Source organism: Syngnathus acus, chromosome 23 (assembly GCF_901709675.1).
Source record: "Syngnathus acus chromosome 23, fSynAcu1.2, whole genome shotgun sequence".
In the NCBI taxonomy this organism is placed as follows: Eukaryota; Metazoa; Chordata; class Actinopteri; order Syngnathiformes; family Syngnathidae; genus Syngnathus; species Syngnathus acus.
Window position 1 is genome coordinate 3099120 of NC_051107.1, and position 15912 is coordinate 3115031.

Genomic DNA, 15912 nt, shown 5'->3' on the forward strand with positions numbered 1-15912 from the left:
AATTTGTTATAAGACTGTGACATCAGTGTCATCTTTTCTAAAGCGTTTTGCATCGCGTGTTAGCATCAATCTTTTCTCATATTACTCGTTTGTATTGATTTTAATATTCGTAATGGGAGCTCGCACCTCATTGTTATGAGGTGGGGAGCCACAACCTGCAAATGATAATAACAATAAAAATGTCAAATTCATTATCTACGGTTATAGTCACAAGTTGTTCTGATACCAACACAGTGCATGTTAATTTAGCTCCGATTAAGTGGCTGCTGTAGATTACTGTAAATTTGTACCATTTCTTGGCAGTATCAAGTAGTCTTGCAATTGTTGGCTCTAAAGGAAAACTATTGGTTTACTGTGTCGTGCTGATGAATGTGCCTCGCTTGAAATTAATATTCTTTACGGCAATGCCACCTCATTCTTTTGACTGACCTGGGGAGCAACTGGAAAACCCATTTCATAATTAAAACGATAATCACGGGTTATTGTTTCAGCAGTCACGTGATTTATCGAGTAAAACGATTACACTGTAGGGCTCCAATTAATGATTAAAAGTGATTGTATTTTCTCACTTAGTTTGGAGTTAGTCATCATGGAAAAATGTGACTATTGACCACCAGGTCATTTTTGTATTTACAGTCAGCATATTCCATATTGATTTGAAGAACATAATTGCTTTTGTAATATAGGACATAAAGGACTTGTATAATTTAGTTTTGTTGGCGGAAAAATGTGTCATTATTTGCCCAAGAAGGTTTCTGACTTGAATGTTTCAGTATTACGACTTAGAACCTTGAACATGGTGCCATTTTTTTTTTCTTGCATTATTAAAAAAAAAAAAAAAAAAAAGAAGAAGAAATCTAACCACAGACTAGATAGCGTTTTAAAAGTTTTTGTACCTAGCCTTTTATAACATATGGGGAGTTTGACTTTTAAGGTCCTTTTTTATGCTAAAACATTAAAACAGTCTTTAAACACTCTCTTAACTTTAACGGTGAAAGTTGCTTTGCAAATAAATAAAACTACTTTATGCTTGGTAGCTAACCAATCGGAAACTTGCTCTGTGCAGTTTTGTCAGACTTGAATTATTAATACAGTTTTAATAGATAATTGATTCGATTTCAGGGTATTTTTACGTTTGACTTCTGGCTTGATGTTCAAATTGAACAGTCTTTAAAATAGTAAGGCTTGATTGTTGTTGGAGTTGTACTTAGTAATTGTAATTGTTTGGTTTGATTTTGTATTTTAACCACACTAAAAACTACCTGAGTCCTCTGTGAAAGGTTCAAAGTAAATAAAAATGACTATTACATTGCAACTTGTTGTAACAGGTGGCAGTTGGTCTGCTAGCCTTTCGCTGGCTAGCTAGCTAGGTTTCTGAATAAATTTAGAAAATAATATACTTTTTAGAAATATTTTTTAAAGACATTTGTTGCGATCAACTTTTGAGGTCCATCCAATAATGTAGTCTTTCTCAATCCCTTAGCTATTTGGTGGCCAGCTAGCTAACACAATGTTAATTTAGGGATATCCTAAATTGCACTGGACATCATATATTACTGCCGTCACATTCAACATGTCTAAAACTGGTTTTGCCTTTTAAGACGGGCTGGTGAAATGAAACTAGCTATTAACTATGTAACGTGTTCGACTGTATTGTAAACACAATGACGTTTTCCCCAACCTCAGTAAATGATTGCTTGCTCAGAAGGGGTTGGTCACCTTCACATAATCAGGAGCGACCTCTGTGTCGTCTGGCTATATTACTTGTCCATATTATTTCTGTTTGTCTTCATTAATGAGAGCGTATAGCAGCTCTCGTGGGGATGTATGGGCGAAAAGCAAACAAGCCTGTTCTGTCCACTGCTTCATTGATTTCCCTGTTCATGCCCGGCGGCCTTAAACAGGCACATTTCAAGCGATGCACTCATCACCATGTAATCACCGTGGATGCGGCCCCGCTGAAGTCGCATTTGAAAATGAAGCTGACGGAGCTCCCCTGCACGCCACGTCACCGCTATATTAGTCATTTAGTGCTAATTATTGTCACTTTCTGATGCTAAGTTTGGACTTGAGGTATTATTCCCCGCAGGTCTGACATTTTGTTGTGTAACTTTGGAACTAGCACCAGTGTAAAATATGCAAACATTATGTCATCCCTCACCGCGTTGTCCTTCCAACTGTTTGCTGGTTCAGTGCGACTGCAGTAAGCGTTGAGATAAACAAGTCATTTACCAGAGTTAATTGGAACTGCATGCTAGCATGTCCCTCATTGGATTAATCGCACCTACTAGATTTCTATCAATATCATGAGACTCCACCAGGGCGTACAGAAAATATAACGCCGTTTGCGTCCAAGCGTATTTTTGCATATCTTACGAGACAATGTTATTGCCACATGCCTAGCTGTCCACATCAAAGTTCACAGATCCGTACGACATTATCAGTCAGGACAACCAGACGAATCTAATTTAAACGGATCGCGTTGTCTGATAGAAGAAGGATTTGGAATACATTCCACAGCCCAGAGCAAGCTACATCCGATTGGGAACACATCTCATCATCACTGCAATATTATACGCAAAGGACCTATATCCCTCTGAGCAAACTCATCACATTGCAAGATAAAAAAAAAAAAGGTCATTACGATGCAGTAATTCGAGTAGAGTTGGAATAAAATATCGCTTTTATAGTTGCTAATGACTAATTCTGTTAATATTGGTTACTGAATGCCCTATGAGTAGAGACTGATATATGCGCACCAGGTCCACTGTATTTTTTTTAGAGGGGTGAGCTGTGAAGAATTTGACAATGGTGGGACGGTGTAATCTCCCTGAACTCCTGTTTTGTTGCTTGTTAGCGCTTGTGCAATTTCAAAGGTCTTTGTGTGGTTGTTGCATGTAGCAAAATCAATTCACCATTACAGGAGTAATCAACAATCAATTCCCCACAATTGACAGAATTCCTGATCAATGGATGATTATGCTCATCTGTTGAGGTCAGGCCCAGGTCTTTGTGTGGCCTTATCCGCAATGTAGTTGGAGCACGACTGGGTTTATTTATTTTAAATAAAGGGAGGGGTCTAAATACTTCATAAACTTTGCAATGTATTTGTCATGAGAGTTGCTAGCATTAATTTTTAATTCTTTTTTTTGTTTTTAATGGCTTACCTTACAAGCTGCTTTAACCGTGACGACATTTTCACACAATTGGCCTTGTCGATTGAAATCAAGCCACGACTTCGAGTGCCAGTATGCATGCGGCATTTCTTGGAGCCGAGCATCGGTACATAAAACAGGCTATAGAGGCTTTGCAGCTGACGTCATCAAGCTACCCACATTAGCTTGGCGGCCATCATGGCGGTCAACTTTTCAGTGCCGGTCAACGACTCACACACGCTTTCTTGTTATATCTGCTGCTATTTGAGCTTAAAAATGCCGGATACCTGCTGTGCTGTTGGATGTAGCAATAGACGAGGCGATAAACCAAATCTTAGCTTCTATAGATTTCCGGCGAACATGAAAAAACGTGATAAATGGATCGCGGATATTCGTCGTGAACGATGGAAACCTACGATTTACACAAGGATATGCAATGAGGACTTCATATCAGGTATGTAAACAAACTATTCACCCCTGATTTGTTTCACAAAATGTGAAATAATACAATATGGGATGATACAAATATGATTGTTGAAAATGCTGGGTGCATTTTTAGAAAGGCAGCAAGAGCAGCAAGGCAGGGAATGGGATGATTTCTTCAGTTCACCCCCCCGTTTTTATTTTGTGTTTATTTTTTCATGATGCTTGAAAACGTTATCAATGTAAATATTGAATTATATTTCTTGGTTAAGTTTTCAAGCCAATCAGATGTGGCATCATGCAAAAATAAACAAATAATAAAAATGGTAGCAACTTGAACAGACAGGTACAGTATCTGAATGATTTCACTCTATTCAGTTTTTTAATATGTCAAGTTATGAAATGCCATTACAAAACAAATCGACGAGGTAATTATAAATATCTGGATATGAGCGTTCAGGCAGGTCGGCTGTTGCAAAATGCTCGGGCGATTTTAGCATGCTTCTCGGTAAAAGGTACGGATCCGTTGTGCCAACAAGGTTCAACTTCTCTCTGTGACGATTCTTGGAGTCTTCATCCAAATGCCTAACTTCGTTGGATAGCAAATCAGCCATAATTCGGAAGAAATCGGTGAAAACGTAGCGCAGAAATCAGACAATCCATACAAACACGTAGGAACGAGCTGACTAGTTGACCGCCAAGATGGCGGCATAACACAAAATCACGTGATAAAACCACGTGACTGCAAAGCCTCTATAGAACGCTGCGCTAAATGCACGTGTACTGAGAGCATTGCAGTCAGTTTAATGATTAGTGCGCGCATCACAGTAACTATCCCGGCCGGTATTATTTCTGCTATCCTCTATTGTGGCGGCTTTCCAATTAACCTTTGACTTTGAGTCTATGATCCTGAGATTATCTCGCCTGTGTCCCTAGCCAAATGTGGAATTAGACAAATGTGTCAAAATGCTCGGTTGGGAACCTTGTCCAGATGCGTAATTCACATTTAGCTGTGATAGGGAAGATCTGATTTTGATTAATGGGTGAGCTCGGTCTGTTCTTGCAATTTGTCATCGCAATGCAAGTCAATGTCGAGTAATATCTGGTGACTGATTTACGTCTCCTGAATCGTTTGTTCCCTCAATTATCCAGTTTTGATATTTTACAAAGCTACTGTGATGCTGCTAAAATAATAACTTGTTCTGTCGTCATTCTGTGCTGTTGTCATGCAAGAGTCATTCAGCAACTGGTTACCAGGCTGGTTTTGGCTTACGTGTTCCTCTCTCATAAGACCAGCTGTCTATGAATCAGCTCACAAATGTCCAGGGCCTGTTAATTTTAGTTAGTACTGGCTGTGTTCCTGTTCTTATGACTTCCCAGAGCGAGAGACCAGTCACAACTCTCCCGTCAGTCTTGGATGATTAGCATTGAGCTGATTAGCAGTCATAACTAGCCTCTTTCAACCGATCAGTGTGTTATCATTACCTCTGTCAACTACAAAGGTGATGCGCAGATTGAGGAATTTATTTTTAAATTTCTGGCTGTTACAATCTGTTCGCCTTGGGGCCGAGTAGAAGAGTGACCCACTTGATCCCAGCACCTGATGCCATGTTAAAAACAAATGCTTGGATCCGGCTTTGTAATATGAATTTGCTTGGAGTAACTTGTTTACCTCGGTCTCAAATAGATGTTCGTATACTGCGCGCTCAAATATTCGCGGCGCCAGTGATCCAATATGTCAGCACAGCGAGACTGCCAAGTATAAAGGATCTTATCAAAATGTTGCACTTTTTTAGAAAGCCAAGCAAGTTGTGGCAGAAATTGTTTCCCAGGCGGCTCCAGCAAAAACTGCCGTCTGTTGATGAAGGCCGATATTTTAGCAATGCGATGAATGCAAAATGAAATGAAGTTCGTCAGAGAGCAAGCTGCTCTTAGATCAGAGGGTCAGCACACCACATGGTAGATAAACAAATGAGCTCATTTTAAATTTGGACAGAAGCGTAATCGGCATTCGTACTGCGGACAATAATTGTGTTGCCAGGTCCGGAGTCATCTGAGAGTTCATGAGCTGTTTTGAAAATGGTTTGTGATAATTAAAGCGAAGCTTGTACGAAAACTTTTTAACAACCTTTGGATGGTTTGTAAATGTAAATGGTGAACTCTTGTGTATTTGTTGAGCAGCCTCAGGGTCACACCCACCAAAACCTTAATTAAGCAGACATAGGCAGACTCGACACCCCAAAAAAATTTAAAACTAAAAAAGCCCTTTGGATGCTACGTGAAGCATCTTCAACAAACAATTTGCCATGATTGAACCTTTGAGGACCCCGTAGAGCAGTTTGTGTGGTCAAGTGCGAACCTAGTAATCAAACGATTGGGCACTAGATCGAAAAGTCTGGTCCAACTCCAAAACAAAATAGATTTGAAAAAATGTGATATAGTGCTCTCCCACCAGTCCAAATGGAAAATGAAGAAAAAAAAAAAAAACTTGAATCAAGTTTACTTCACCGTGTAAGAAAAGTTGTGAAAACACTATTTTTAATAACTGGCCATGGATTACAGTTGTTGAAGGCACTCTGAAAAGATTGCGAAATACAAGGTTAACACATCGAGATAGAAAAACATCCACCCACACATTCCCCATCTACAGGCAAGTTTGAGTCTACAATTACTTAGCGTACAACCCATACGTATTTTTGCCCATATAAAAGTGCAAGGGGAAGGTCACAGCTCAGAGATCTTCTTGCTTTAATGTGAACCACTAATACTATTTTGCATCTTAGTGGAAAAACAATATATGCTACGCTATTATTCCATCCTCTCAGCGCCGCGAGCAAGTTGCAAATGTATGTTTATTGCCAAAGGCCTCAACGTGAGATTTGCATCCCTTGGGAATGAGTAAGACTTTTTAACAAATGATTCAAATCATCACAAAGTGAAGTTGTCAGGAACTCCCCCACCACCTAATCCAGGCCACAACACTTTAGCACAAGGGGTAAAGTAGGGCAAGAGACTAAAAACAGAAATGTTGTCGTCCGTGTCGTCCACATTTAGAGTGAAGAGTGACAGTTACAACACCAGATGCCGCATCCAAAGTGAAGAAGAAAAAAAAAAAATGAACACATTGATTCTTTGCTGTCTGGATGCTGTTCTCATCTAGACAAGGCCCAACAAACAAACATCAATCATTATATGAACCTTAACGTGAGCAGCAATGCTCTTATCTCAGAGTGTAGCGTATCCTCTGTTAAACTGCCGGATGCAACCATTAACAAAATGATTTTCCTGACAGCCAACGATGGGGGGCGGGACAACGATCTTTTATTTCTCATGGGCGGACGAGAAGGGGGGGGGTGTTCAATCTATGCCTTGTAGTTTTTTAATGACATACAATTAGAAACATGAACAATCAGATCATGTGATAGGCAATTAGCGAGGGATAGAGTGAGAGGGATGTGCAAATGGTGTCACGCCCAGGAGGAATTCGCCAGGAAGCAACCTGACGAGATCCAATTTCCATATTTTCGGGACTCGAATGTTTGATTCGCAGCTGCGACTCTCCCAACCTTCAAACCAGGTTCTGATTGTTGCACGTCAATGTCGTACAATTTACTACTTGTTTGCGTACCCCAAAGCTTAGGTCGCCAAGGTTCTTCAATGAGATAAGATCATAAAAGCAAAGTAAAAATGGGATAGCATAGGAAATACAGAAATCCTCTCGGAAACGTGCCATGCTATCTAAAGTGAGAGAAAAAAAGTGAGATAAAGTGACTATGATTTAAACTGAATCTTACCTCTGAAGACTGTCGGTTTACATCAGCGCGGCGCAGACCACATATCGCCTCGCATTTTCCTCATACAACTGTGGCCTTTTGCACTTGGAGTCTGTTTCATTCCATTTCGTGCACTCAACTACCGTGATTGGATGGTAGGCTCTGAGTGCTGTCCAAATGCCGTGCGCTGATTTCACCCCCGCATCGGAACACACCGGTGACTAAGTCGTCTTCCGCTGCTATTTTGCGATGTCGTAACTTGCATTTACAGATATTTGGAAAACGAACCCAAAGGAAATAATGGAAGTTGAGTTCATTCCGGGTTCAAAAAGATCATAAAAGCAATGTTTATTGCACAGGCAAGAAATGGACTCTCGTTCTTGTCTTAAGGCAGCAGAAAAATAGGATGAATAGTAGTTAGCCTTGTTAGCTCGGCGCTAGTCTAAAAATATTCATACCACGGAACCGCTAGCACCAAAATGTGTCGAACTGATTACTAACATTAAAATTCGCTTCAACATTTTTGACTGACACCATGATTTGAGAGCCCCAAAATATTTTTGATAAATGCTCGCCTACCTTTACTAACAACGAGGCACCGCTTCGATTAGAATAACGACTTTTGCCCAACAGTCACTGATATCCTTCCATATTCGACCTTAATGAAGACATTTAAAATGCAGACCACACTCCTTCCCACCCACTCTGATCCCAGTTTTAAATGCACTCCTGAGAGAGGCCATCCTGTCTATTATGCTCGCAGACACAGTCGGTCAAGCCTTGGTCACCTTGGTCTTTTTGAGTTGAGCGTGTGTGTGCATATTTCACACCTCTCCTGCTGCATGTAAGTGAATCGCAATCCTCTCCCGTGGCGGAGCATAACACCTGCAAGCTGCCTCTTAAAATGGAACTCATGCCTAAATGACGACAATTTGGCCTAGCTACAATTACAAACAATACAGAGGGGAAGGGAGACTTGGAAAGGAGAACTGCAGCTGAGGGATGCGGACCGCCTACTTTAAGGTTACAACTCTAATTACGTGTGAAGACACACCTTGAGGGAACGCGAGCTGCATACAGATGCGGCTGGCGGTGGTCGTTTTGAGTCCAGCGTCGCCGCTGACATCGTGAAGGATGGGAAGTACATTCTCCATCCTTGGCAAACAATCAAGGAAGTTTTAAATAGTGTAATTAAACCATAAAACCTGGCACGGAACCCCTTTTGATTAGTTATTTTACAACAGCATTTCAATTACAACTTTTCCAACGTGACCTGAATATTTGGACTTGGAACACCGACTAATTATTTTTTTTCTACATTTGAATAATTAACACCCTCATGTCACAGACCAGAACAAGGCTGTTGAAATGAAACTTGTCAGATGACTGAGTCATCCTTTGAATATCGTTCTAAAAACAGTTCGAGGCGCCACAAACACCAATCGGGCTGAATGACACTTGATTGAAAATGGCATTGAGAAGACGGGAAATCGTATTAGCGGCGCCTCGGTCGTCGCCCTCCTCGGCACGGGAAGCTGATTTGCGTTGCCCCTCTCTTGGCCACGGAAGATTTGTGGGCATTTTCACCTCCAAATGCCTTTCTGCACTTCCCCGGCTCCAGTGACATCCATAATGTTAGAGCTGCCTTTGTATGGGAGCGCACACGTCCCTCCCTACCATAACAGAATACTAATGAGTATACAAGCTTAATGAAATGAGGACAGCCCCGCCTGCTCAATCAATATATTTTTCTCCACTGTCAGTGTGGCAGAAGTCATTTAGTCCACACTATGCTCCGTACTCCTTTCCGCAGAGTGTTGATTGTTTTGACCCGTGGCCGCTCTTGATTATCATGTTGCGAGAGAGAGTCTCGTTTTTTTGGCTCCTGCAGAAGAGAAACCGTTGTACTCCTGCCTGGGTAGGCGGCAGCCATCGACTGACTCTCTTTTGCCTTCAATATTCATCCTGGATTGTGGGTGGGCTTTCTGCTCGATTCCGTTCGGCAAATGAAAAGCTATTCATGTTGCTTCTTCTCTTGAGTCACTCGGCTATTCTGCGTCTTCTGACACAGCTACGGTTCAGTAAGATACTTAAAACCACGTACAGAGAAAATGTGTCCTCCGCATTTTCTGTTCTCCACCAGGTAGGGGATGACTCAAGATCATGTGATCTTGATCGAGAGTGGATGAAAACGATCTGGAAATGCCCCAAAGTCAAGTGTTGAAAGCAGAAGGGTATGCTCTTGAATAATGGCATCAACTTTGTTTTATTCATAAACGCATCTGAGCGATAGACTGGCTGCCTGTCCCCGAGAATATTTCAGGATTTCTTTTGTCTCTGCCGCAACAGACAGCGCCAAAAGCCTTCCGTTTATGCTAATGTGAGATTCAAACCGTGATATCTTCTTTAACCGAACTCTAAACGGAATTGTTAATATTTCCGCTCATTTGATTGGTTTCAAAAGCCCCCCTGTTGTATTAAATTGCAGTTGATCTGCACCTTCACATCTAAAGGAATGAAAGTGTTCCTTTTTGGGTGTAAAACAGGGTGTCACCTTGAGCTCTCAGATCTGTCGGTCGTTTAATTTTAACTGTGACAGCACAAAAAAAGAATGTCGGGGCAAAAAAAGCGAAGCCTCTTCATCCGTCTTTCATCTGGGTAATTTGAGGCGTTATCTGCAAATCGCCTCTTGGCCGTACACGTTTCTTTGTCTCAAACTTGCTGTTGTCTCAACTCTTCCATTTCCTGTAGTCTCCGATCAGCTTTGAGTGCTACCTGGAAACTGTCGAGCTGCTTGTTATTCATATTAACTGTTAATACCCCCACTCAAGAGTCCCTGATCAAATCACTTCAAGGCGTCACAGCACTAAATTATGCTCTCCTGTCAACTTAAGTCTAAAGTGCCATTTTGAAAACTCGTGCATCTTTCAAGCTGATACGCCGTGTAAATGTTCCAAATCGGATATTACGAATTTGATGTCAAGTAGCCAACACTCTGGGAGAAGAGTGTCTTTACGGTATAACATTGATTGCAGTCCAGTAGTTGAGACCGAAAGTTTTTCAGTTTGTGTGAACGGAAAAAAAAAAAATCAAGACGGTTGTCTTAAAAATACCAGCTAGGCATCCATCTCCCTGACACTGTTTATGGCACTAATCATCTGACAGCAACCACCGGGGAAATGACCTGTTGTACATTTTGTCAGCCCGCAGCGGACTGTTTATTGAAAAACTAGCCTGTAATCTCTCCAACCGGATCAAATATACTGGAGCTGAATTCTGATGGAAGACCGCCTATGAACTGAGCCAAGCGAAAGAAAACTGTCTTCCAAAATAGCACCAAGTGATGAACTCGGTCAACTGCCTGATGTATTGTGCAGTCAAACAACACTGCCTTACAATTATGCGGGATGGAAACTCAATGTACTCGGTCATTCGGGACACTTTGGCCCACCGGGGTACAGTTAGCTTCAGTAAACCCTGACGTTGCTTACAAATCACTCGTCATCTGGATGTGTTGTAAACGCCGAGACCGGCCTGAACGATTTTTGACAGTGGAAAGGCAAAAGAAGCGCCTTGCTGCTTTACAGTTGTGTTGACTTAAGTTAGAGTGCCCTCCAGCCACTGGAGGATTACGTAAAACTTGCCACTCAACACAGAAGTTGAGAGGAAAAGCGTTCATAATATTGTGACTTCCCGACTCAGTAAAACTTTGACCCTCTCGCCCTTCGAGAGACTCGACTACGTTGTGTTTTTGCAAAAGGCTGCATGGCAGCTGACATTGATGCAGAGCTTCTGTACCGCAATGGCGTTTTTGGCAGGGATGATCCGCTAGTTGCAAACAAAGCTGTAGCGACGTGACAGCCAGCCCTTTTCATGTTCGCCGAACTTTCCGATCTGTTTGAAGAGACCATTATCTTTTCAGTTCCATTTTTGGTGAGTGAACATTTTAGTCTGTCGTTACTGAAAGCTTTGTCCAAGCAAAAAATTTAAATAAGATATGAATAATAAATAATTTGGGGTATCTTTCTGTCCAATTTCCTCTCGAAATACAATCCCAACAATTTTCTTTTTTTTTTTTTTTAAATTATATGTCGTGAGCCTTTGAGGTCTTAGATCTGACTTTTCAATGATGTCCTCTTCAGTGGAGCCTTGACAATATTGTCATGTCCAGACTGTGTCCCGTTGCCAAATGGCAGGGCTTTCATTTCTGACACCACATACATAAGTACATACTTTCGCAACAGACAAGGACCCTGACACATAATGCAGACAGTCCGGACCTCGAGAGTCTATAAAATCGCTGAAGCCGTCTCAACTGTCTGCGAAACCCTTTTTATTGCATAACTTGAGAGCGCTATACTAATCTGAATGCTAAACCATGCCACAGGGGTCATTGACTTGTTTTGATACCTCATAGCGTCCTTTCAAGGGTTTCAGAACAAACACTGTGTACGTGCGTAGTTCACTTTCCAGACCTGCAGCTCTGTCCTGTTGGAGTTTATTAAAAGTCATATTTTGTATTTCTCTGCATGATGTCGCAGCAGAGCCGCCTACCTGCAAACAGTCAGCATCCAGGCATTATAGATGCACTGCTCTCTGGAAGCCAAACACAACAAACAGTAATTCCCCTACCTGAGTGCATTCCTTCACTCTTCTCTCATTGTTACTTCTCCCTCATCCATTTTATAAATGATTAAAGACAGCAGCTATGTAAAAACCCAGTAGATAATTGAAACACGCTTTCGCTTTCAGAAGCCATTATTGCTTTGAATTTAAATGGAGTCAAATTGAACTCAGATGGAATGGAAAGTTTGCACGTCACCGTTTTTAACAAGGCTTCGCGTTTTCAAAAGTTTGCAGCATCTCGGGAGGACGTGGTGTTTCGTACCCGAGTCATTAAAGTTTGACTGAGGAATGAGATTAAGGTAAATTACATGGCGCATGTTGTCTTGCCTCTTTCCGTTCTTTGACTGCAGAGATGAGAGGTTTGAATAAATTAAAAAAATTGGAAAACTGCATGTTATCTTTCCTTTTGGGCTTTTGTTCCGGTGCTGTAGGGAATGCTTTCAATACTTTTCATCTCAGCCATCAGGCTGATATGCAAAAGTTGCATCAATAAGAAACTGAAAAGGAACTCGGTAGAGCACAGGCTAGATGGAAAGATAACAGTTTGTATATCAACACAAATAGAAATCAGTATAACATTGGGAGACAAAGTAATGTTGAAGGTGCTTTGTGCTTCGCAAAGTCTCAAGTGTGTGTGTGTGTGTGTGTGTGTGTGGGCGGGGGTGGATGAAATAAACACACCGAAAGAACAAACAGTAAGGTTAAAAAAAATACCAAGTAAATTCATACGCAAGCTACCGATAGCTTAATCGCTCATACATTTACCAGTTAACGCTAGCCAATCTCAACATTCTAATTAAATGACACCGACGTCACTCGCCAGGTCAAGACCCGCCTTTTAAAATCGTACTCACTCCAAATTACAGCTGTGAGGCTGGTTAACCCCAAGTGAGCTAGAAACAATAATTCCATTCCACACACGCTTGCTATTGTGCTTAATATGCTAAATTAAATTTTAGCGTACTATGTGATTAATTGATGGCTTTGCTCTCAGTGTATCATCCCCATTGATGTCTGTGGGCAGGCACTTTGTCTCGCGTGTGATAATGAAAGTCTTCAGTGTTACGATTGCCATGTAAATCAGAGCATCCAGCCGAGCGCTCATATCACACGGGGGGGTTAAAGATCAAGGCGCTACCGAAATGATTAATAGTTGGCCTATCAAAGAAACGTTTGTCTTACTTGACGGACTTGTTTAATCTCCTTCGACCTCTTTTAACCTCCAGTCGAGTTTTTACCGTGCACACTGGGCACTATAAAAGAAGTTTGTCAAGGACAGAGGGGGGGGGGGGAGTACTGGAAATTGTTCCTCCTGCATTTTTGGGCTTCACCGGGTGACATGATGCTTATTAGATTAGATGCTTATTAGAAAATTCCATCTGGGGTATTATGGCTAACTCCTTTCTTAATTGAGGATTACCAATTATCAGCAAAGTTGTTTAAAACAAAAAAACTGACCTTGTGGAGTTAAGTTTGGTATTTTGTCATGGGTCGTGTTGCCTTGGTCTGCCCACACACACACAAAAAAACAACCTCGAATTGCCATTTCCCATCTGTCTAGTATATGGGCCTCAAATTTGGGAGTAATCAGACAAAATGTCCCCTGGAAATGACCAAAATGACCATAAAGTGGCCACTTTAAACCAAAATGTTGGACTTCCTGTGTCTTTTCGAGCAAGGATTTTTCAGACCTTTTATATGCCTCTATTCCTCATGGACATGCCTTCTCAATCTCATGTCAAGTGAAACTTCGTAACAGCCAAGCCGAGACGAGATTTGTTTTGTAAAGCGCAAAATACTGATGCATAATTTACGGTACTGCTGTTTTTCTTAAAACCACATGCATATGCAATTCCCCGACACATCATTCAGATGAGACCGCTTGTAGGAACAATGTGGCGTGACGTTGGTAAATGTGCTGAAAATGTAATGGGGAAAAAATACATCATCCCCACGCCATTAAAATGTCATGAAATGGACGGCAATGACAGCATTGTCAAACCGGCGCTTTGCACTCTAACCCAGTTTATCTCTCCTCTCACCTTTTTTAGTGCCATGAATCATCGTGGGCAACAGCTGCTACCCACATAGAGGTCACCCCACCTCTCTTTCCATTCGATTCGGTCCAGAGGATGCTGGGAATGTGTCGCGGACGCAGGAAGTTCCTGGCGGCCTCCCTCGCCCTGCTCTTCATCCCAGCGCTCACTTGGCTCTACCTGTCGGTCGGCAGCTTTCAAGGTAAATCCTTCGGGGGCGGATGATGATCGCAACCGATAAAATGTTACCAGGTCAGAGCCAAAAGGCAGTAAATAAGTCATCATAATCGGAGAATCAAATTTTTTATTCGAGGGAAAACTGTCGAGGCAATAAAGGCGACGATTACAAAAATCAACAATAAAATCAAAATTATTTGAAGAGTTTTGAATAAAAAAGTAATAATACAAGAATAAAGATTTCTTAGTTCTTTGGGTCAAAACTGACACTTTTGGAGGAAAGTCTTAATTTTGAAAACATTCTCGAAATATTTTTAAGTGATTTTCCCCTCAATTGTTGTTTCGTCAGACAACAGCATCGCCTGTGTAGTTGTGTTTTTTAACACTTGCGGCTCTACACACCTTCAGGCATTAGTGTATATTTGTATGGAAATTGTTGCTTGAGTCACCAGTATAGTGATTGCTTTTATCACTCGAGGCTTTTTCCAAGCGTTTGCACCTCTCGCATGATGTCGGCCTATCTATGTAATGCACCAAACAGAAATGCTGATGCCATCTTCTTTGCGCTTTTAAATTGTGTTACCTTACAACAAGCATGCTTGGCGCCAACTTCAGGAAAATACTTAACAGAATCGTTCTGAAGGAACTATGGTCTAAAAGCATGGGGAAAATAAGTTGATAGTTTCAGTATGATTATATATGATTATTTTCTTTCTTTTTTTTTTTTCATCTCGACTCAGAAAAGCTTGTACAATACAGATTTGATCTTGTTCTTGGTATTCGGGCATTTTGAGGCAATTTATTCATTCGTGATTCCAAGAAAGCCTCCTCACCATCTGGTGCTCGATGCCTTAATGACAATGAAATATGCACCAATAGATGGATGATGGCATAATTCTCTTTCCATTACTTCTTGTTCAAGAAAATGGATTGCAAATTTCCCGTTCAAGTTCCTCGCGGTGCAGTGCAACAACTGCTTCCCGATTCTCTTTCAGCAACTTTTGTCTCCATAGCCATTAAAAGTGCAGCATTTGTTTGCTCGCTCGTCTTTTATAGGATCGGTGCCAGGTCTCGTTCGCTTCAAATAACCTCCCAGAGGCTCGGCACGATAAGATCGAGAGAGCCCGTCTCGCCAAAGGCTGCCGTTGAGTCCACCTTTGCGATGAACATGACCGACAGGGACTCACTCGGTTGATGAATCAGACACGGCTATCGATCGTATTTTTCTTCTTTTTGTTTTGCCTGGAAACATCCAGAAGAGATCATCCAATTACACAAGTCCGCACACTTTTTTTTTTGGCGTGTTGTTCTTCATACCCGGACAAGCTGCTATTTTAGATCTCAATCTTCAATTTGCTTTAACATACACACGTCCCACAGGAATGGCCGGAAAGTACAATGACTAAGCAGAATCGCCCAGCGGCCCAATAGCAAAGTGAATCCACAATCTACAGAAACAAATTTCCTGTCGGCCAAGTCCCCTGTTCTTCCTATTTTTTTCCTCCTTGGGGGGGGGGGGGGGGGTTGCGTTAATGAACCACCGAAGCCTGTCCAAAGTTGATTACCTCGTGTCAACGAAGCAGGGCCGAGGCAAGTTCCTGAAGCCATTTAATGACTACGCCTCACCGGATTGAAATATTGCGCTCGTGCCATTATTAATTATGATTAAAATGACAATTTTCACTCAGAGTTCCATTCACGAGGGAATTATGCGAATATGCT

At 41.5% G+C, this 15912-nt stretch overlaps 1 protein-coding gene across 2 annotated transcripts in view; it reads left to right on the forward strand.

Moving 5' to 3' along the window:
- large1 (LARGE xylosyl- and glucuronyltransferase 1) overlaps positions 1-15912 on the forward strand; it is an 88571-nt gene that overhangs the window by 44948 nt on the left and 27711 nt on the right. For both annotated transcript variants that reach the window (XM_037243119.1, XM_037243120.1), the window contains exon 2: positions 14029-14215. In XM_037243119.1, coding sequence (XP_037099014.1) covers positions 14029-14215 — 187 coding nt within the window. The remainder of the gene's footprint in view (positions 1-14028; positions 14216-15912) is intronic.